The sequence below is a fragment of the Peromyscus leucopus genome, chromosome 7, assembly GCF_004664715.2.
Source record: "Peromyscus leucopus breed LL Stock chromosome 7, UCI_PerLeu_2.1, whole genome shotgun sequence".
Lineage (NCBI taxonomy): Eukaryota > Metazoa > Chordata > Mammalia > Rodentia > Cricetidae > Peromyscus > Peromyscus leucopus.
This window is the reverse complement of record NC_051069.1, coordinates 96,116,881-96,131,687: the sequence shown is the minus strand read 5'-3', so window position 1 is coordinate 96,131,687 and position 14,807 is coordinate 96,116,881. Positions and strand designations below refer to the sequence as shown.

Genomic DNA, 14,807 nt, shown 5'->3' with positions numbered 1-14,807 from the left:
TTTATTTATTTTGCTAAATTTTTGGTAAATGATTCCAACTATGGGGCTACAAATGAAGAATCTTCCGTCCAGAGATATTGACAGCAGAATGGAATTATCTGAGTGACATTATAATGATGTGCCCTGACCTAAGCAAGCCTACCTATACCCCTCATAATAGCTTCCATCCACAGCAAGATTCATGTCAGGACAGAGGCACTAATTCCCTCTACTCCAGACTTATATCCCCAGCCCTTTAAAACTACCCCACCCGCATCCCATCCCGTCCCATAGACAAAGTATCACACTATGTCCAGGATGGCCTGATACTATGTAGCCCAAGCTGCCCTTGAAACCACGGCAATCCTCCACTTCTTGGGTGCTGGGATTTTGAATTTTAATGGATTTTTATGTGTAAGGATGTTTTGTCTGCATGTATATCTATGCATCATGTGTGTTCCTGGTGCCTGAGGAAGCTATAAGAGGGCATTGAATCCTCTGGTACTGGAGTTGCAGACTGCTGTTAGCCTCTGTGTGGGTGCTGAGAATTGAGCCTAGGTCCTCTGGAAAAGCAGCCAGTGCTCTTAACCACTGAGCCATTTCCCCAGACTCCCAAGTACTGGGATTTATAGGTTTGCACCAGGACACCCGGTCCAGCCCCCAAATCATGACTTATTATTAGTTATGAATGCTTGGCCTTAGTTTAGGCTTGTCCCAATTGTTCTTATAACTTAATATTAACCTGTTTCTCTTCATCTACGTTTTGCCTGGGACTTTTACCTTTCTTTCCTTCTGTATGTCCTACTCTGTGTCTGTCTGCCTGGCAGCTGCCTGCCTGGCTGACCCCAGCGCCTCCCTCTCTTTCTCCCTTATTCTCTCTTGAACCTAGATTCCTTCTTCTACTTATTCTCTCTGCCTGCCAGCCCTGCCTATCCCTCTACTGCCTAGCTATTGGCCATTCAGCTTTTTTTTTTCTTCGAGACAGGGTTTCTCTGTGTAGTTTTGGTGCCTGTCCTGGAGCTCGCTCTGTAGACCAGGCTGGCCTCAAACTCACAGAGATCTGCCTGGCTCTGCCTCTCGAGTGCTGGGATTAAAGGCAGATGCCACTGCCACCCAGCTCAGCTTTTTATTGGACCAATCCTGTGCCTTAGGCAGGCAAGGTGAAACAGCAACACACCTTTACATAGTTAAACAAATGCAACACATTTTTACATAGTTAATTATTTTGTAGCACAAACAAATGTAACACATCTTAGTTAAATAATTATTCTATTCCACAACACAACTCCCGCCCTTTCATTCCAATTTTTTTATTTTTTACTTTTTGAAACATAGTTTCATGTAGCCCAGGCTGACCTTGAAAAATGAGTTTCTGCTCTCTGTGTCTCCACCTCCTGGGAGCTGAGATTTATAAGTGTTTATCACCATATCCAATTTATCAAACTGAGTATTGTGCATGTTAGGTAGGTGAGCATATCAACAACTGAGCTACCTGAATGAACTATTTTTTATTTTTATTTTATTTTATTAAAATTATGTGTATGGGTGTTTGGGTAGGTATGTGCATGTGAATGTAGGTGTCCACCGAGGTGCTTGGAACTGAAGTCCATTCCTCTGCAAGAGCAATATGTGCTCCTAACCGCTGATCCATCTCTTCAAGGTCCCTTCCCACCTTTTTAATTTTGAGGCAGGTTTTTACTAAACGACCCAGGCTGGCCTTGAACTTAGGATCCTCCTGCTTCAGCTTCTCTAGTAGCTGTGATTACATGCCTGTATAACCAGGTCCTGCAACTGCTATGAATTTTATAAAAGGCGCAACTAAAGCCTAGAAAGGTCTGAGCACTTAAACAAAGTTAAGCAACGAATTGCCAACAAAATTAGGATTCGAATCTAGTTTTCCAGCATTTGCTTTTCTATCTGGTCCAAATTTTATGTGCATGTGAGGTCGAGAGGGTCTTTAGATACCTAGTCCCTTCCCGAAAACAGAGACTGCCCCCAAACACTGGAACCCAACCACACGCTGCTAGACCCAGTTTGCAAGTTGTTAGAACAGCACCCTTCCTCCCCTCTCTAGCCTGGCTCTCAAACCCAGCACAGACTGACACCCGCCCGGTTTGTTTCAGCCCATACACCGCCCCAACTGGATATGTAAACGTGTGCTTCAAGCAATCACTGCAGGCTGGAGCCACATCTCTGCTGCAACCTTAAGGAAGACTAATGGGTCTGGGACCCTACAGAGCACCTCACACGTCCCCGCACTTTCCCACTAGTGGGGCTGCGGGTGGTGGCGGGTCAGTTCAGCCTCCCCGCCCTCCCGCATCTTCAAAGGGGGAACCCGGTGGCTGTAGGAACCCTAGACCAGGGAGACGTGGTGCACCGGAGCACTTTCTCAACTGCACTGGAACGGAAACAAGGCGTTAAGGGAGTGTACTGCAGACTACGCACATCCGGGGGCCGACCCTGGGGCTGTCTCCCGGTGCCGGTGTGTAGGCAGGGTAATCGTGCATTTCCTCCATCAGGTATGCACCAGAGGAGGAGACCGGGGTGGGAATGTGTGACCACAACGTTGCCTTTTGAGGCCAGGCCAGTCCTATCCCTCGCAGTCGGGGGAAACAGGCTTGGAGAGAGGGCGTGCTTACCTGAGTCGTTGACAACGTCCTTGAGGATTTGGGACGGAGGTTGTGTCGAGACTTCAAGCTTTGCTTCCTTCCGGAACTGGGTACAAGTTGCTTCCTTCTTCAGCCCCGTCTTTGGGACCGTGGCAGTTAGCAAGTGCTCAGCAGTTAGTTTGGACCTTACTTAATTTGCTTGGAAGTAGAGGGGACCACCGATTTTAAGTTTTCAGATAACTTATTTGCGTGAAGTGTAACACTAAATTTTTCAGCCTTCAATTTATGCTGATGTCTGGGGTTATGGGTTAAATAAAAAGGAAAAATTCAGCTTCCAAACAATGATGGTGCATACAGAATGTCAGAAGCAAAGCTCCCAAGCAGGGCAGTCTCCAGCCGTCCATTAGTGAGTTATTGGTGTGTGGTGTACTGTCTTCCAGACCCTTGACATCCATTGGTCAAGACACCAGTCACCAAAGAGCTGGTGTTATTTTTCCCACATTATGATCAAACTGAAGTCAGAAACAATGATTTGACTGAGCTCACACACACACATGTCTGACATATGCCCTACTCCCAAGCCCACACCTTGACTATTAGCAGGGACCAAACTCTACCAGTTCAACCTACTTAAGCTGGAAAAAAAAATTACTGGCCAAGACAAGAAGAAATCAAATAGGTGGTTGAGGATGTGAATATAGTCCAGGAGGTGGCAGACTAAATACACATTCTTTTCAGGCAGCTTTTGAGTCTTTCCATATTCTCCTTTAGGGTGACAACAACATCTGAGAAACAGAAGACTGGAGAACCAGAGCCCATGGCTGATCCTTCCGCACTGGCCCAGCCTAGGGATCACTCCCAGCACCTCTCCCTGTGACTGGTATCACAAGGGAGACTTAGGAACTGCAAACATTTCTCTAAGACATGAAGCTTTGGGGGCGAATACTTTGGACCCTTCTATCTGGTCCCAGGGGAAGGACGGGAGCCTCCCAGGGTTGGTCCTTCAACTCATGGAAGCTTCATTCATCTCTGACTGGACTGTTGAGTGCCACAGGGGTGGTCAGCCAGTGGACACAGGTCTTTGAGGAAAGAGGTATCCCAGAGGCCCGGGAATCCAGTGAGTACATCGTGGCTCATGTCCTTGGAGCCAAAACAGTTAAGTGCCATGTTAAGGAGGATAGGAAGAGGGAGGAGGGAGAACTCCAGGGAACAGATATTGAGGATTTTTGTTTTGTTTTACTTATTTTGGCTCAATCGGTGTACTTAGATAAAACTGGTGGAATTTTGCTGAACAAATATTTCAGGTAGATACTTATTCATTCATCCAACAAACTATTACAGTGTGTTCCAGGCACTACAGGTTCCGGGATGATTAAGTGGCTAGTGTTGAGTCTACAAAGTGTTGAGTCTGTTGTCCACACAAGAGACCTGGGTGTATGTCTCTAGACCAAGGGAACCAGCCACTCACATTCTCCTTGGGGACAGTTTCAGAGCCTGAAACCAGAACTTTGGACCAAGCCACTGACCCCTAAACAACTGCAGTGCATCCAGGAACTGTGTAGCCATCGATTACAGAGGTAAGCAGCTATGGACAGATCTGAGGACCCGAGTCAGGAACAGAGACTCATCCTTCCCTACTCCCACCAAATTATGATCGTGGAGGAGTACAGTGTCTGAGGACGAGGGAGCTGTTGGGGTGAGGAAATGGCAAGAGGGACTAGTGTAGTCAGTTTACAGAAGGGAAAGAGGGTAGGCCTAGACTGCGTATCCTAGGGCATTGCAGACAGGACCCTGCCTGATAGCCTTGCCTACAGTAGTTCTCACCTCAGCTCTGGCCTTATTAATCCTGGTTCTGGTACTGATGACCCCCTGGATGCTCCTCTTGCAGGATGCCGGTGCAGTATATCCTTGGGGAGTGGGACTTTCAGGGGCTCAGTCTGAAGATGGTACCCCCAGTGTTTATTCCACGGCCAGAGACGGAAGTGAGTATGTAACTGAGACGGGTCAGGGTGGGGCTGAGAAAAGGTTCAAGGTACTTGTCTTGCCCCAGACTTCCTCCAGGGGGTGCTGGGGCCACATGACTGCCATTCACAGGGGCAGTGACTTCCACACGTGTCTTGCTGGCTAGGGTGGTTGAGCCACGATAGAGGACACCTCTTGCCCTGTCCCTTCGACTTCCTTCACATTCCAAGCCTCTGCCCCAGCTCCAAGGACAGGAAGTGACATAAAATGCTCCAAGTTGTGTTGTCCCAGCGCTCAGCTCATTGTGGCCGTAGCTTAGGAGCTGCCCTGTAGGCCCATGGCAGACTCAACCCATGGGAAATAAATGACCCCCAGCAACTTAGAGAGCAGGGGAGAAGTAGATAGGGCTCCATCTGGACAGCTGGAGGCCTGGTATGAGCAGTGTGATTTTATAGGTGGTTGCTACCTGCTCTGGGCTCAGACGATGAGTGTTGGCCTGTCAGGCCAGGGTGTCTGTGACTCAGTGGTTGGCTTAGATCTGTCGTCTGGTCAGGTGATTGGTGTGTCAGCCCCTCAGATTCCCAGAACTGGGGATTGTGTGGCCCAGGCATGCTGTCCCTTGGGGACACACCCTGATCTGGGATGATGTGTCTCTGTCCTTCTTGCACAGCCCCCTTATTTGATGGCAGAGCTGGGAGATAGAGAACGGACTCTGGTGTGAAGTGGAGCTACCTACAGGGTGGTGAGCAAAACCAGGGGGTGCTCGACTCTGGAAAGGATGGCTTCTGGGAAGATACCCTGGCATATAAACATTCTCGGGAAAAGTCCATCCCCTTCCACCTTTCCTGGCAGGGCCTATGGCTATCTGTCCTTCACACTTTCAATCTCTGTCCCTTGGTCAAGAATCCTCTGATCTCTCTGGAGAGATGGCTCAGTGGTTAAGAGCAACAGCTGCTCTTCCAGATGACCCGGGTTCAATTCCCAGAGCCCACACAGTGGTTTACAACCATCTGTAACTGTAGTCCCAGGGAATCTGACCTCCTCTTCTGGCCTCTGTGGGCACTATATGCACACTACATAGGCATACATACTGGCAAAATACTATACACATAAAAAAAAAAAGAACCCGCTGGTCACCTCGTGTACCCCCTTATCATGTGGCTGATCACCTAGTGTACCCCTTATCATGTGGCTGATCACCTAGTGTACCCCCTTATCATGTGACTGATCACCTAGTGTACCCCCTTATCATGTGGCTGAGAGACTGAATTTCACTTCATCCTCCAAAGTTGGGGCAGAACTGCAGGAAGTCTGAGGCCTTGAGAAGTCAATGAGCTGTCAAGGAAGGGACCCATGGGCTGCACCTGAACGTTCTGACTCTGTCTTGTTTAGTGCTGACATAACCTGGATTGGTCCGAACATTCAAAAGCAGGATGTGGCCTGCCATCTTCAGGCTTTTGGGGGATTACCCTGTAGCTTCCACCAAATACGTGGCTTCTGGCCATCACTGGAGAATTACTGGCCATCCTTGGAGAATGTCAAGGCTCAGAACATGGAAGGGCAGCTATCGTGGTGGGATCAGCCATGCGTTTTTGGATTCTGGGTGCGGGGTGTGAGCTTTCAGCTCCCACGTGCCCCACCCACTCTCGGTGCGTCTGGGCCAGGAAGGCAGCTTTGCTGCTTGAGGGGAAGAGTGAGGATGCTGTGGTTGGGAGGCCGGGTCTGCCTCACTGTACAGACATTTCTGAGAACTCGCCAGGTTTGCCCCAATGTGAAGCCGCATCAGGCAGGGGCGCTTTACTAAGAAGTGAAGAGGACGTGGCCTGTGGCAGAGAGTGGAGAGATGGGGTGCAGGGGAGGGGTCACAGAGTCTGTATTTTCTATCCATCAAAGGGCGGTTTTTGATGGTGGGTGTGAAAGTCTGAAATGCAAAGTTGCAAGCGGCTTGTGGCCTGATGAGCTCGGTTTTCCCTGGGGGCCAGAGAGAGGGCGGCACTGTGTACAGTGGGAAACTTGAAGGCTGGGGTGCGAGCCACCCCATCCCCACCCGGTGTGGCGTCGCTGTGAGAGGCTCAGTGCTGTCACTGTCTTAGGGAGGCAGTACACAGACTAGGGTCAGCCCCCCAGGGTGTGCTACCAATAGAGGATGTGTAAGGGACATCCTCTGAGACCTCAGGGCTGCTGTACAGGGGTTATGCAGTCCCATCTGGAGCAGTGGCTCTAGGCAAAACTGCCCACGCCCCTTCCCTGCCTCTGTCTCATATGTCTCTCCTTCTGCCACTCCATGTTTTAAATTCTTCCTGGATTCAGTTTGATTGTTGATTGGGTCTGTGACCAGCTTGACTAGATAGGTCCTTCCTGGCAAGCCGACAGCTTTAGGTAGAGGGAAGGTCTTTACTGCATAGGGAAGAATTTTCTAGACTTCCTGAATGTAGTCTCGACATAGATAGTTCCCACATAGTCCCCAGATGGCCCTACGATCAAGATGAGCTTTCCATGGTCTGTGGTGGATGGGGAGGTAAGAGGCTGCTGGTGGCCGTGGGGGCCCAGTCTCTCAGCCTGCCCCAGGTGGCCATTTGCATGGATGGTATGTGTGTCTGAGGTCAGGGATGCCTCTGAGGTGGCTAGCCAGTGTGGGCTGGCTGAGGGGTCATCCTCCAGCCAGAGCGGGCTGTTTGTGGCCAGGAAACCCAGAGAAACTCACACCCCTGACACAGGCTGTTATTTTGCTGGCCGTTCAGTCTGTTGCCTCTACCACAACCTCTCAGTCACAGCCTTAGATTGCAAGCTGCTCCCTGGTCATCAGCCCAGTCTGCTGCACACACCCCAGTGCCCTCCACTCACGCCTGGCACAGCCCCGAACCGAGCTCCCTCACCTATAGACAGCAGCTTTTTTAGTGCAGAAGGGGTTTGGAGCAAGGAAGCTGGTCTAGCTTTCCAGCATCTGTCTGCTTTGGACTTGTTACCTTTGGTGTGAGGGAGCATTGCCCCTGAGGTTGGGGCCCTAGGAAGGATGAAATGCTTTTTGGGACTCAGCAGACAAACTTGAAAGGGGCGTTGGATGATCGGGGCTGTTTGCCACACTGGGCCTGGCTGATGGGCCAGACCCCAGGTCTTCTCATAACTTAACAGAGGCAAGCCCTGTCCTAGATCTTCAAGTCAGGTTGAAGATCTTTGGGTTGTAGAGGTGCAGCTGGTCTGCAGAATGAAGATGTTCTAAAGACTGTGTCCCTCAGCCTATCAGACTGTTGGAAACAATGGACCCCAAAGAAGTAGGGATTTCCTGCGAAATCTCATGCACTGGTCAGAAGATGAGCTTGTCTCCCACAAAGGGATCTCATAGTCCTAACAACTTGTCAGACCATCTTATAAATGAGACTGAAACCCAGACAATGATGTGTCTGTGGTGGGCAGCAGCACACCTTGATCTGCACTGCTTAGACCTGTGTATCCTTGGCCCGCTATTTAAATTGTGATTTCACTTCAGGAATCTGAGGTGGACTTGGGGGTTTGCTGCATCTCCTTGTCCCTCCTCCCAGTGTGGCCACATTGGACAAATCTTTCTTTCTTCCCTCCCTCCCTCCCTCCCTCCCTCCCTCCCTTTGTTTTCTTTCTGCTTTCTACTTTTAATTTGGCTCTTTTTATTGGCGTATTGAGGATGGGTGGCCAGGTCTGATTTGGGGCACAGTTTGTGACCTCCCAAGTCTGCTACCAGAGACACTTCACCGGGGCTAAGGAAGGCTTCCTTCAGAGAGCTCTCACTTGCTGCTTCCCTCCGAGGTCCCAGAGCTTTAAAGGGGCCTCTGCCCATATCCCAAACCCTCTTGGATTTGTGCTGATGATGTCTGCAAGTATACTTTTGCTGCAGTAGTGGGTACCATCCAGACAGGCTCTTACCACACCTGTGCCCCTTTACCATGTTCTGTGTGTGCCACAGCCACCTGCAAGGGTGAGACTGGGTAGAGCTGTGTCCCCGCCCCATTAAGGTAGTTGCCTGTCCCTTTGGCCTAGGAGTCTTCTGGGAAATTCCCAAACCCAGCTCTGTGAGAAAGCTGAGGACGCATCAGCCACCCCTGATTTATTTCTTTTTCCCCTGTGGTACTAGGGGGTGGACCTAGGACCTTACATGTGCTGGGCAAGTGCTCTTCCTTTGAGCTGTATCCTCAACTCCAAGCCTTTGATTCTTGACCACTACGAGCCACAGTTCAGGCTCCAGGTAGGGTCTTGACCCTTGGGTGTTTCTTCATGATCCAACCTATTAGTACAGGCGCTAGAAGCAGGACCAGGCACAGAGGGATTGGCAGTCAAATATGGTTCTCAGCATTGCTGTGAGTATAAAAACGGGAAGATGTGGGAAGATGTCTGGAAGGGCAGAGCCGAGGTTTATTGTGCACATGTGCAGCAGATGAGGGACCAGGTCTAGAATTCTATGTTCCTGAGGGGAGCGCTCTGTTTCGCCGATGAGTAAAATAAGGCATGCAGGGACAGAATGACCCACCCAGGGTCTTTGCTGATGTGAAGATCAGTTTGGCCTTGGCTGTCCCTCACCTGCCTTCACTAGGAGCCAACTGCTTGGACCTCTTTGTTAAGGCTCCCGAAGAGCAAGAACGGCACCCAGTCTGATCCAGACCCTCTGCCTTCCAGGAACTTGTTGAATGGGTTTTAGGGGAAGTGGCCCAGCGACCCCCTGCAGTGGGAGCCCAAGGTGGTCCCCTCATTCTGGAGGTGGGCTGTGGATCAGGAGCCATTGCCCTCAGCCTGCTGAGTCAGCTCCCTGAGGTAAGCCCTCTGCACCCCTCTGCCCTGCCTTTCCCTGGCATCGAGACAGTCCCTCACTGGCTCTTCCATTGGCCCTTCCCCCACATCTCTCTGCTAGAAGCATTGAAGGAAAGTGGCCAAAAAGGAAGGTATGCCCAGCCCAGCGTGGCGATAGCCTCTGACTTCCATCCCTATCTGTCCGGCTAGAGCCCAACTACAGGAAAATCTTGTTACATATTTCTTTCTTATGGGTACTTAGGGGAGGGTTCCCAGACAGGCATCTCCCAGAACTCTACCTCTCTTCCTTTGTTCTTGGGCAGAGTCGAGTCATTGCTGTGGATAAGGAAGAAGCTGCTGTTAGTCTGACCCGTGAGAATGCGCAGAGGTATATGGGCTGGGAGGTCCAGAGGGCCAGCACTGGGGAGTTGGACTTCGGGACCTGAACTTGACCTTTATTCTAGTATCCAACCTACTAGTCTGACTTCCATTCTTGAGGGAGAGGTACAGTGAGGGTAGCCTGGCATTGGTCCCACCGGTCTATGAATGGATGGACTATGAGCAGTGGCTATATTGCTGATCCAAGAAGGCCTCACTTTCCCTCCTGGTCCTTGTAACCAAGGGTAAAGGCTTGCATCCTATGCTCACCACAATTCCCCATCTCTCTAGGCTTCAGCTGCAGGACAGGATTCGGATCATTCCCCTTGATGTGACCTCAGGTACACGCCCTCCCCATCTTCTTGGGGTGGGGGTCCTGGATAGAGGATACGGGTAGGTGAGGACTGCAGGAATAGGGTAAGAGTTTCCCAGTAACCGTGGACCAGTGGACCACCTCAGACCAGCCCTTGCTGTGGACAGACAAGGGGCTGTTGTTGTCTGCTTGGCTGTCCTGCCCCACGAAGGGACAAGGAACTAGCCACAAGGTCTTGTAGCCCTGCCTGTGTGTCTGCCTCTGCCTGCCGAGCGGTGTGAATAAAGGTGTGCGCCTCCACGGCCCAGCTACAAAGTCTTTCTTATCTTCTGGATCCCCTATAACTGATAAGTTTAACTAGGGTTTGTTTATTGGTGAGAGATAAACAGATGTTCAAAGGAGAGCAGTTCTGAGCCAGGTATGGTGGCCTCTACCTGTTATCTTAGCAGTGGGGAGACAGGGAGACTCCTATGAATTCAAGGCCTGTCTGAGGAACATAGTGAGTTCTAGGCCAGCATGGGATACAAAGTGAAACACCTCAAAAAAACAAAAATCAAACAAAAACAACAACAAAGAAAGAAAACTTTAGGACCAAAATACACATGTGCCTCTGTCTCCACCCGGCCTGGAAGAGGTGGTCAGGCCGTGCCTGGCTCGTGGCAGGTTTTGCAAAATCCTTAGGTTTCCAGCTCCTGCTCTGATTCTTTTGTTACCCATGGAGCCCCCGAACTTTGTGTGAGTGTGATACACCTGGTTTAGCATCTGGTACGAGTGGGACCCAAAAACAGCCATAAGGGACTGACTGAGGGCAGGCCTGCCCTCCCTATGCTTTCAGACGCTGTTGGTTATAAAGCATAAAGTGACGAGGCCCGGGGTGCAGAGCAGAAAAACCATTCCTCCGCCCTTGTAATCAGACTTTTGGGAGGTGGCATTGAATATTGCTTAATGAGGAGACCTTGACAGGGAGCAGAGAGAACACAGGCATTCCAGGTGAAGGGCTGCATGTCAGCATGTCCACCCCTGGCCAGCCTGCTAAGTAGGGACTCTGGCTACTGATCTTCAAGTCTAGCCAGGTCTAGAGACAGACATACAGTATAACATGGGGGGAGGAGCTGCCTCAGGGGCAAGTCAGCTTGTGGAGCTACCAACTTTTTCTTTGCAGTGGACCAATTCGTTCTGTGTATCTGCTTTGCTCACAGAAGAGTGCTGGACACACCTTTTGCCCTGGGGCCCTGTGGACTTGGTGGTCAGTAACCCTCCCTACATCTTCCACAAGGACATGGAAGAGCTGGCCCCAGAGATCTGCAGGTACAGGGTGGGTGGAACAGCAGGGGAGCTCTAGTAGGGTGCTCTGGGCTGGAGGACTTCCATCTGGAGAAAATAGGTGGGGCCCGGACGGGACAGCAGTGTTGAGAGGTACACGTTAGATTAGAGCCCGCAGCCTGACTGGGCGTGTTTGCCTTTGCACTTCTGACTCCTGGCGGCCCCTAGGTCCCCGAGCCTCCATCTCCTCTTTGAAAGAGAAGCGGTGGTGTTTGCAGGACCATGGGAGGACTTAGCATCGGCATAGTGAGACCTAATAAAAGGCACTCCCAGAGGGATGTGTCATTTCACACAAGACCAGGACCTAGAGAGGGAGGGCGCCCTGTTTAAGGTCCCATGAGGACTTGTGGGAAAGCCAGCACTGAACCCTCTGGCTCTGGAAAAGCCATGCTGCATTTACAAGGACGGAGAAGGCAGTGTCACCCCATGTCCCTACTTAAGCACTGGTGATAAGGGGTGGGTGCTGGCTCCTCTTTGGCTCCTCTTTTCTTGGCTCACAGAAATAGGCAGGATCAGTCTTAAATGTCCTCAGATCAAGAGCAGGAGCAGCTGGGTTCTGAGGGAGCCTCATGCCCTGAGGGCTGTCTGTCAGTGGGACTCAGCAAATCTATCCAGCCTTGCTCTATGGAGGTGCTGTCAGCAAGAGACAGGAGGAAGGTAAAACCTGCTAATCCATTTAGGAACCACTTGCTAATGGATCCTCCGCTTCCCTCTCAACCCAGAGTCTGTCCCAGGGGCCCTTTGTGAAGGCCTGCCTGCCTTGTCAACCCTTTCACATACCCGTCTCCCAGGCTCTTACCTGCCACTGTTTTCTTCTTCAGTTATGAAGACCCGTGGCCCTGGATGGTGGTGAGGAAGGCATGGACATCATTACCCACATCTTGACCTTGGCACCCCGGCTCTTGAGTGCCTCTGGGTATGGACAGCAGCCTTCTCCTCTTCCACTGTGCAATTGGCATGCCTTAGCCATCATTGTGCCCCTGCCTCTTGCAGGCCAGACAATGTAGAAGCACAGGTCGTGGTCCTACCTTCTTGAGCTGACCCCTTTCTCCTCCGTGTAGAAGCATCTTCTTAGAAGTGGACCCAAGGCACCCAGAGCTTGTCAGGCGCTGGCTTCAGAGCCGGCCGGACCTGCACCTTAGTCTTGTGGCCGTACGTGAAGACTTCTGTGGGAGGTAAGACAACAGTTCCCTCGCCATACCTCTTCCGTGCTCTCCAGCAGCCCCCACCACTCGTACGTTCCTGAGAGCTTAGATGGTACCCAGATACTCATCCTGTCTCTCCAGGCTCCGTTTCCTGCATGTCCAGAAGTCTGCACCATAGTGTGGCTACTCTGTGAACAGCTGGCCAGGATTCTAGCCTGCTGGGTGCCTGGCTGATCCTGATGGAATACTGCTCAGAGGGAGGCGTTAATGCTTTCCAGAACCCCGGGCAGGGCCCATGGTTCTCTGATTCCCCATGATGGATGCTTCTAGGAGACTTAGAAACAAGGATGGAGTGTTCTTCCTGGGGGAGCAGAGAACAGACTCAAGAGCTGGGTTTCCAGCCTAGCTCTTTCCCCTCAGTGTAGCAGGCTACTTGGTGTTCCTGTCGCTGGAATTGCTGTGAAGAGGTTGGGAAATGTGGCCAGTAAAGTATTGAGAGAGCAATAAACAGTAAACCAGTGTTTTGTTATCCATGTTTGTGGGCCCTTGTCCCCCATGTAGGGTTAGGCCTGAGAGCCTCCTCCTACTTAGCAAGTCAGGTAGACTGTGTGGTGGGGGTGGGGCCCAGTGTAAGGATAGCAGATGATGGGGGTAGGGGTGTGGAGGCTTAATCATGGCCTTGAACACTGTAGGGACTACACCAAATAGCTCATTGTTTGGGTTAACATCATCTACCTCCAGCCTGCATACCCTTCCTTGACTGGGCCTAGGCTGAGCATGGGGGCCATATATGAGGGTGATGCTGGGGTTCAGGGTCTTTGACATGTGATCCTGGGGTTGCATGCCCACATTCATGTAAGTGAATGTTTGAGACAATAGGGTGGAAAAAAAAAAACAATAACAACACCACCACAGGATTTTTGTTTGTTTTTATTGACAATCCATTCCAAATATAGACATTCAAATTTGGAGTTCAAATAACCATGTATGTTTCCCTGGTTGGTGCACCCAACCAAGTCTGGGCACTGAATTGTGACCTTCACCCCATCTTTGGGCCGATACATGGCTACCAGGAGGCCCAAAGACCAGCCTACTGTCAACAGCAACAGGAAACTTCTTGGTGGTGAGTGTTGCTGCAAGGCCGCATCTGGGTAGTTAGTTCATCGAGCGTGTCGAAGACTAAGACGTTCATTCTACCGACTCTTCTCTGCCCCCGGCATGTGCAAGGCGCTGCCTGACCTAAGGTGCCACAGCCAGAGGGAGTGTGCTCTGATAGGCAGCAGCTTCGCCAGAGCCACGACAACTGAGTTCCAGGTCCCGGCTTGGAGTTGGTCCCCAGTCATCTCCTTTCTCTATGAGGCATGGACTCTTCTGAGTTCAGGGCAGTGCAGGAAATAGCTTCATGTTATTCTATTCTACATCAGCAAAGTAGAACATGCATGCTGGCATCTAAATACCCAGTTGAGGCAGGCGGGTCAAGGCGCTAAGAGAAGACCTGCCTGAAGTCCCATGATACAGGGAGGCTAGGATGAGGAAGGAGGTCAGGTCCTCACCGTTGGGAGTCTGTATTTCTGGACTTAGATCCTGTGTGAGTGATGTCTGCTGCCGTGCTTAGAGGGTATATTTGTGTTGGCAGAGGCCATACAGCATGTGTCAGAGCCCCAGCATCTGGCCCTGGTGACCTACCCTATTGCCAGCCCTAGATATGTGGCCTGCAAGCTGTCTTGCTTCCTTTGAAGGCGGGAGCCTGGGCTTTCCCTCATGGCTATTCCGGAAAAAACCTGGGAAGGTGACAGGGAACAGCCAGAGCAAGGCTCCTCACTCCTGAGCCTCCTCTACCATTTGGCCTTTGCTGGCAAAGCCTGTGTGAAGATTGCCTTCTCTCTCGCCTTTGCCCTTTGGCTCTGGCTGTCTTCAGACATCAGGCCGCCCTGACCTCACAGCAGTCTGTGACCCTCTTGTCTCACAGCTTGGGTTATACTCAGCCACTGCCGAGTTCTCTGACAGTTTTCCCTCCTGGCCTCAGGCCTGTTTCTGAGGTAAGGCCTTGGAGAGCCTGTGGGTATGGCACCCAAGAGAGTGGAGGGGCAGCTGGGGTCACCGGAGCAAGAGCCACCCTTGGGACAGCTTCCTTCCCAGAAAAATGTAGGGCCTGCTTCCACTGGGATTTAAGTCCAGGCCAAGTAGAGCGGCAAGGCTCCAGACTGTGGCTACTAGCTTAACTGGGCTAGACGTGAGTTGCCACACTGGAGCCATATCAACCCAGGTTTAGATTCTAGAGGCTGCCCCTTACGAGGATGTGACCTTGGGCAGATGACTTGGCCTTCTTCAGCTTTGGCCTCC

General features: G+C 51.2%; 1 protein-coding gene across 1 annotated transcript; it reads left to right on the top strand.

Annotated features, from left to right (window-relative positions):
- The first annotated feature begins 2,415 nt into the window (after window positions 1-2,415).
- Hemk1 (HemK methyltransferase family member 1) lies at window positions 2,416-12,987 on the top strand. The gene is given in 12 exon segments (XM_028895326.2): window positions 2,416-2,698; window positions 3,360-3,743; window positions 4,074-4,165; window positions 4,477-4,570; window positions 9,195-9,329; window positions 9,629-9,693; window positions 9,975-10,024; window positions 11,196-11,304; window positions 12,141-12,148; window positions 12,151-12,235; window positions 12,381-12,494; window positions 12,606-12,987. Coding segments are annotated over 11 exon segments (1,020 nt in total). The 5' UTR covers window positions 2,416-2,698; window positions 3,360-3,512; the 3' UTR covers window positions 12,643-12,987.
- Window positions 12,988-14,807: the final 1,820 nt, after the last annotated feature.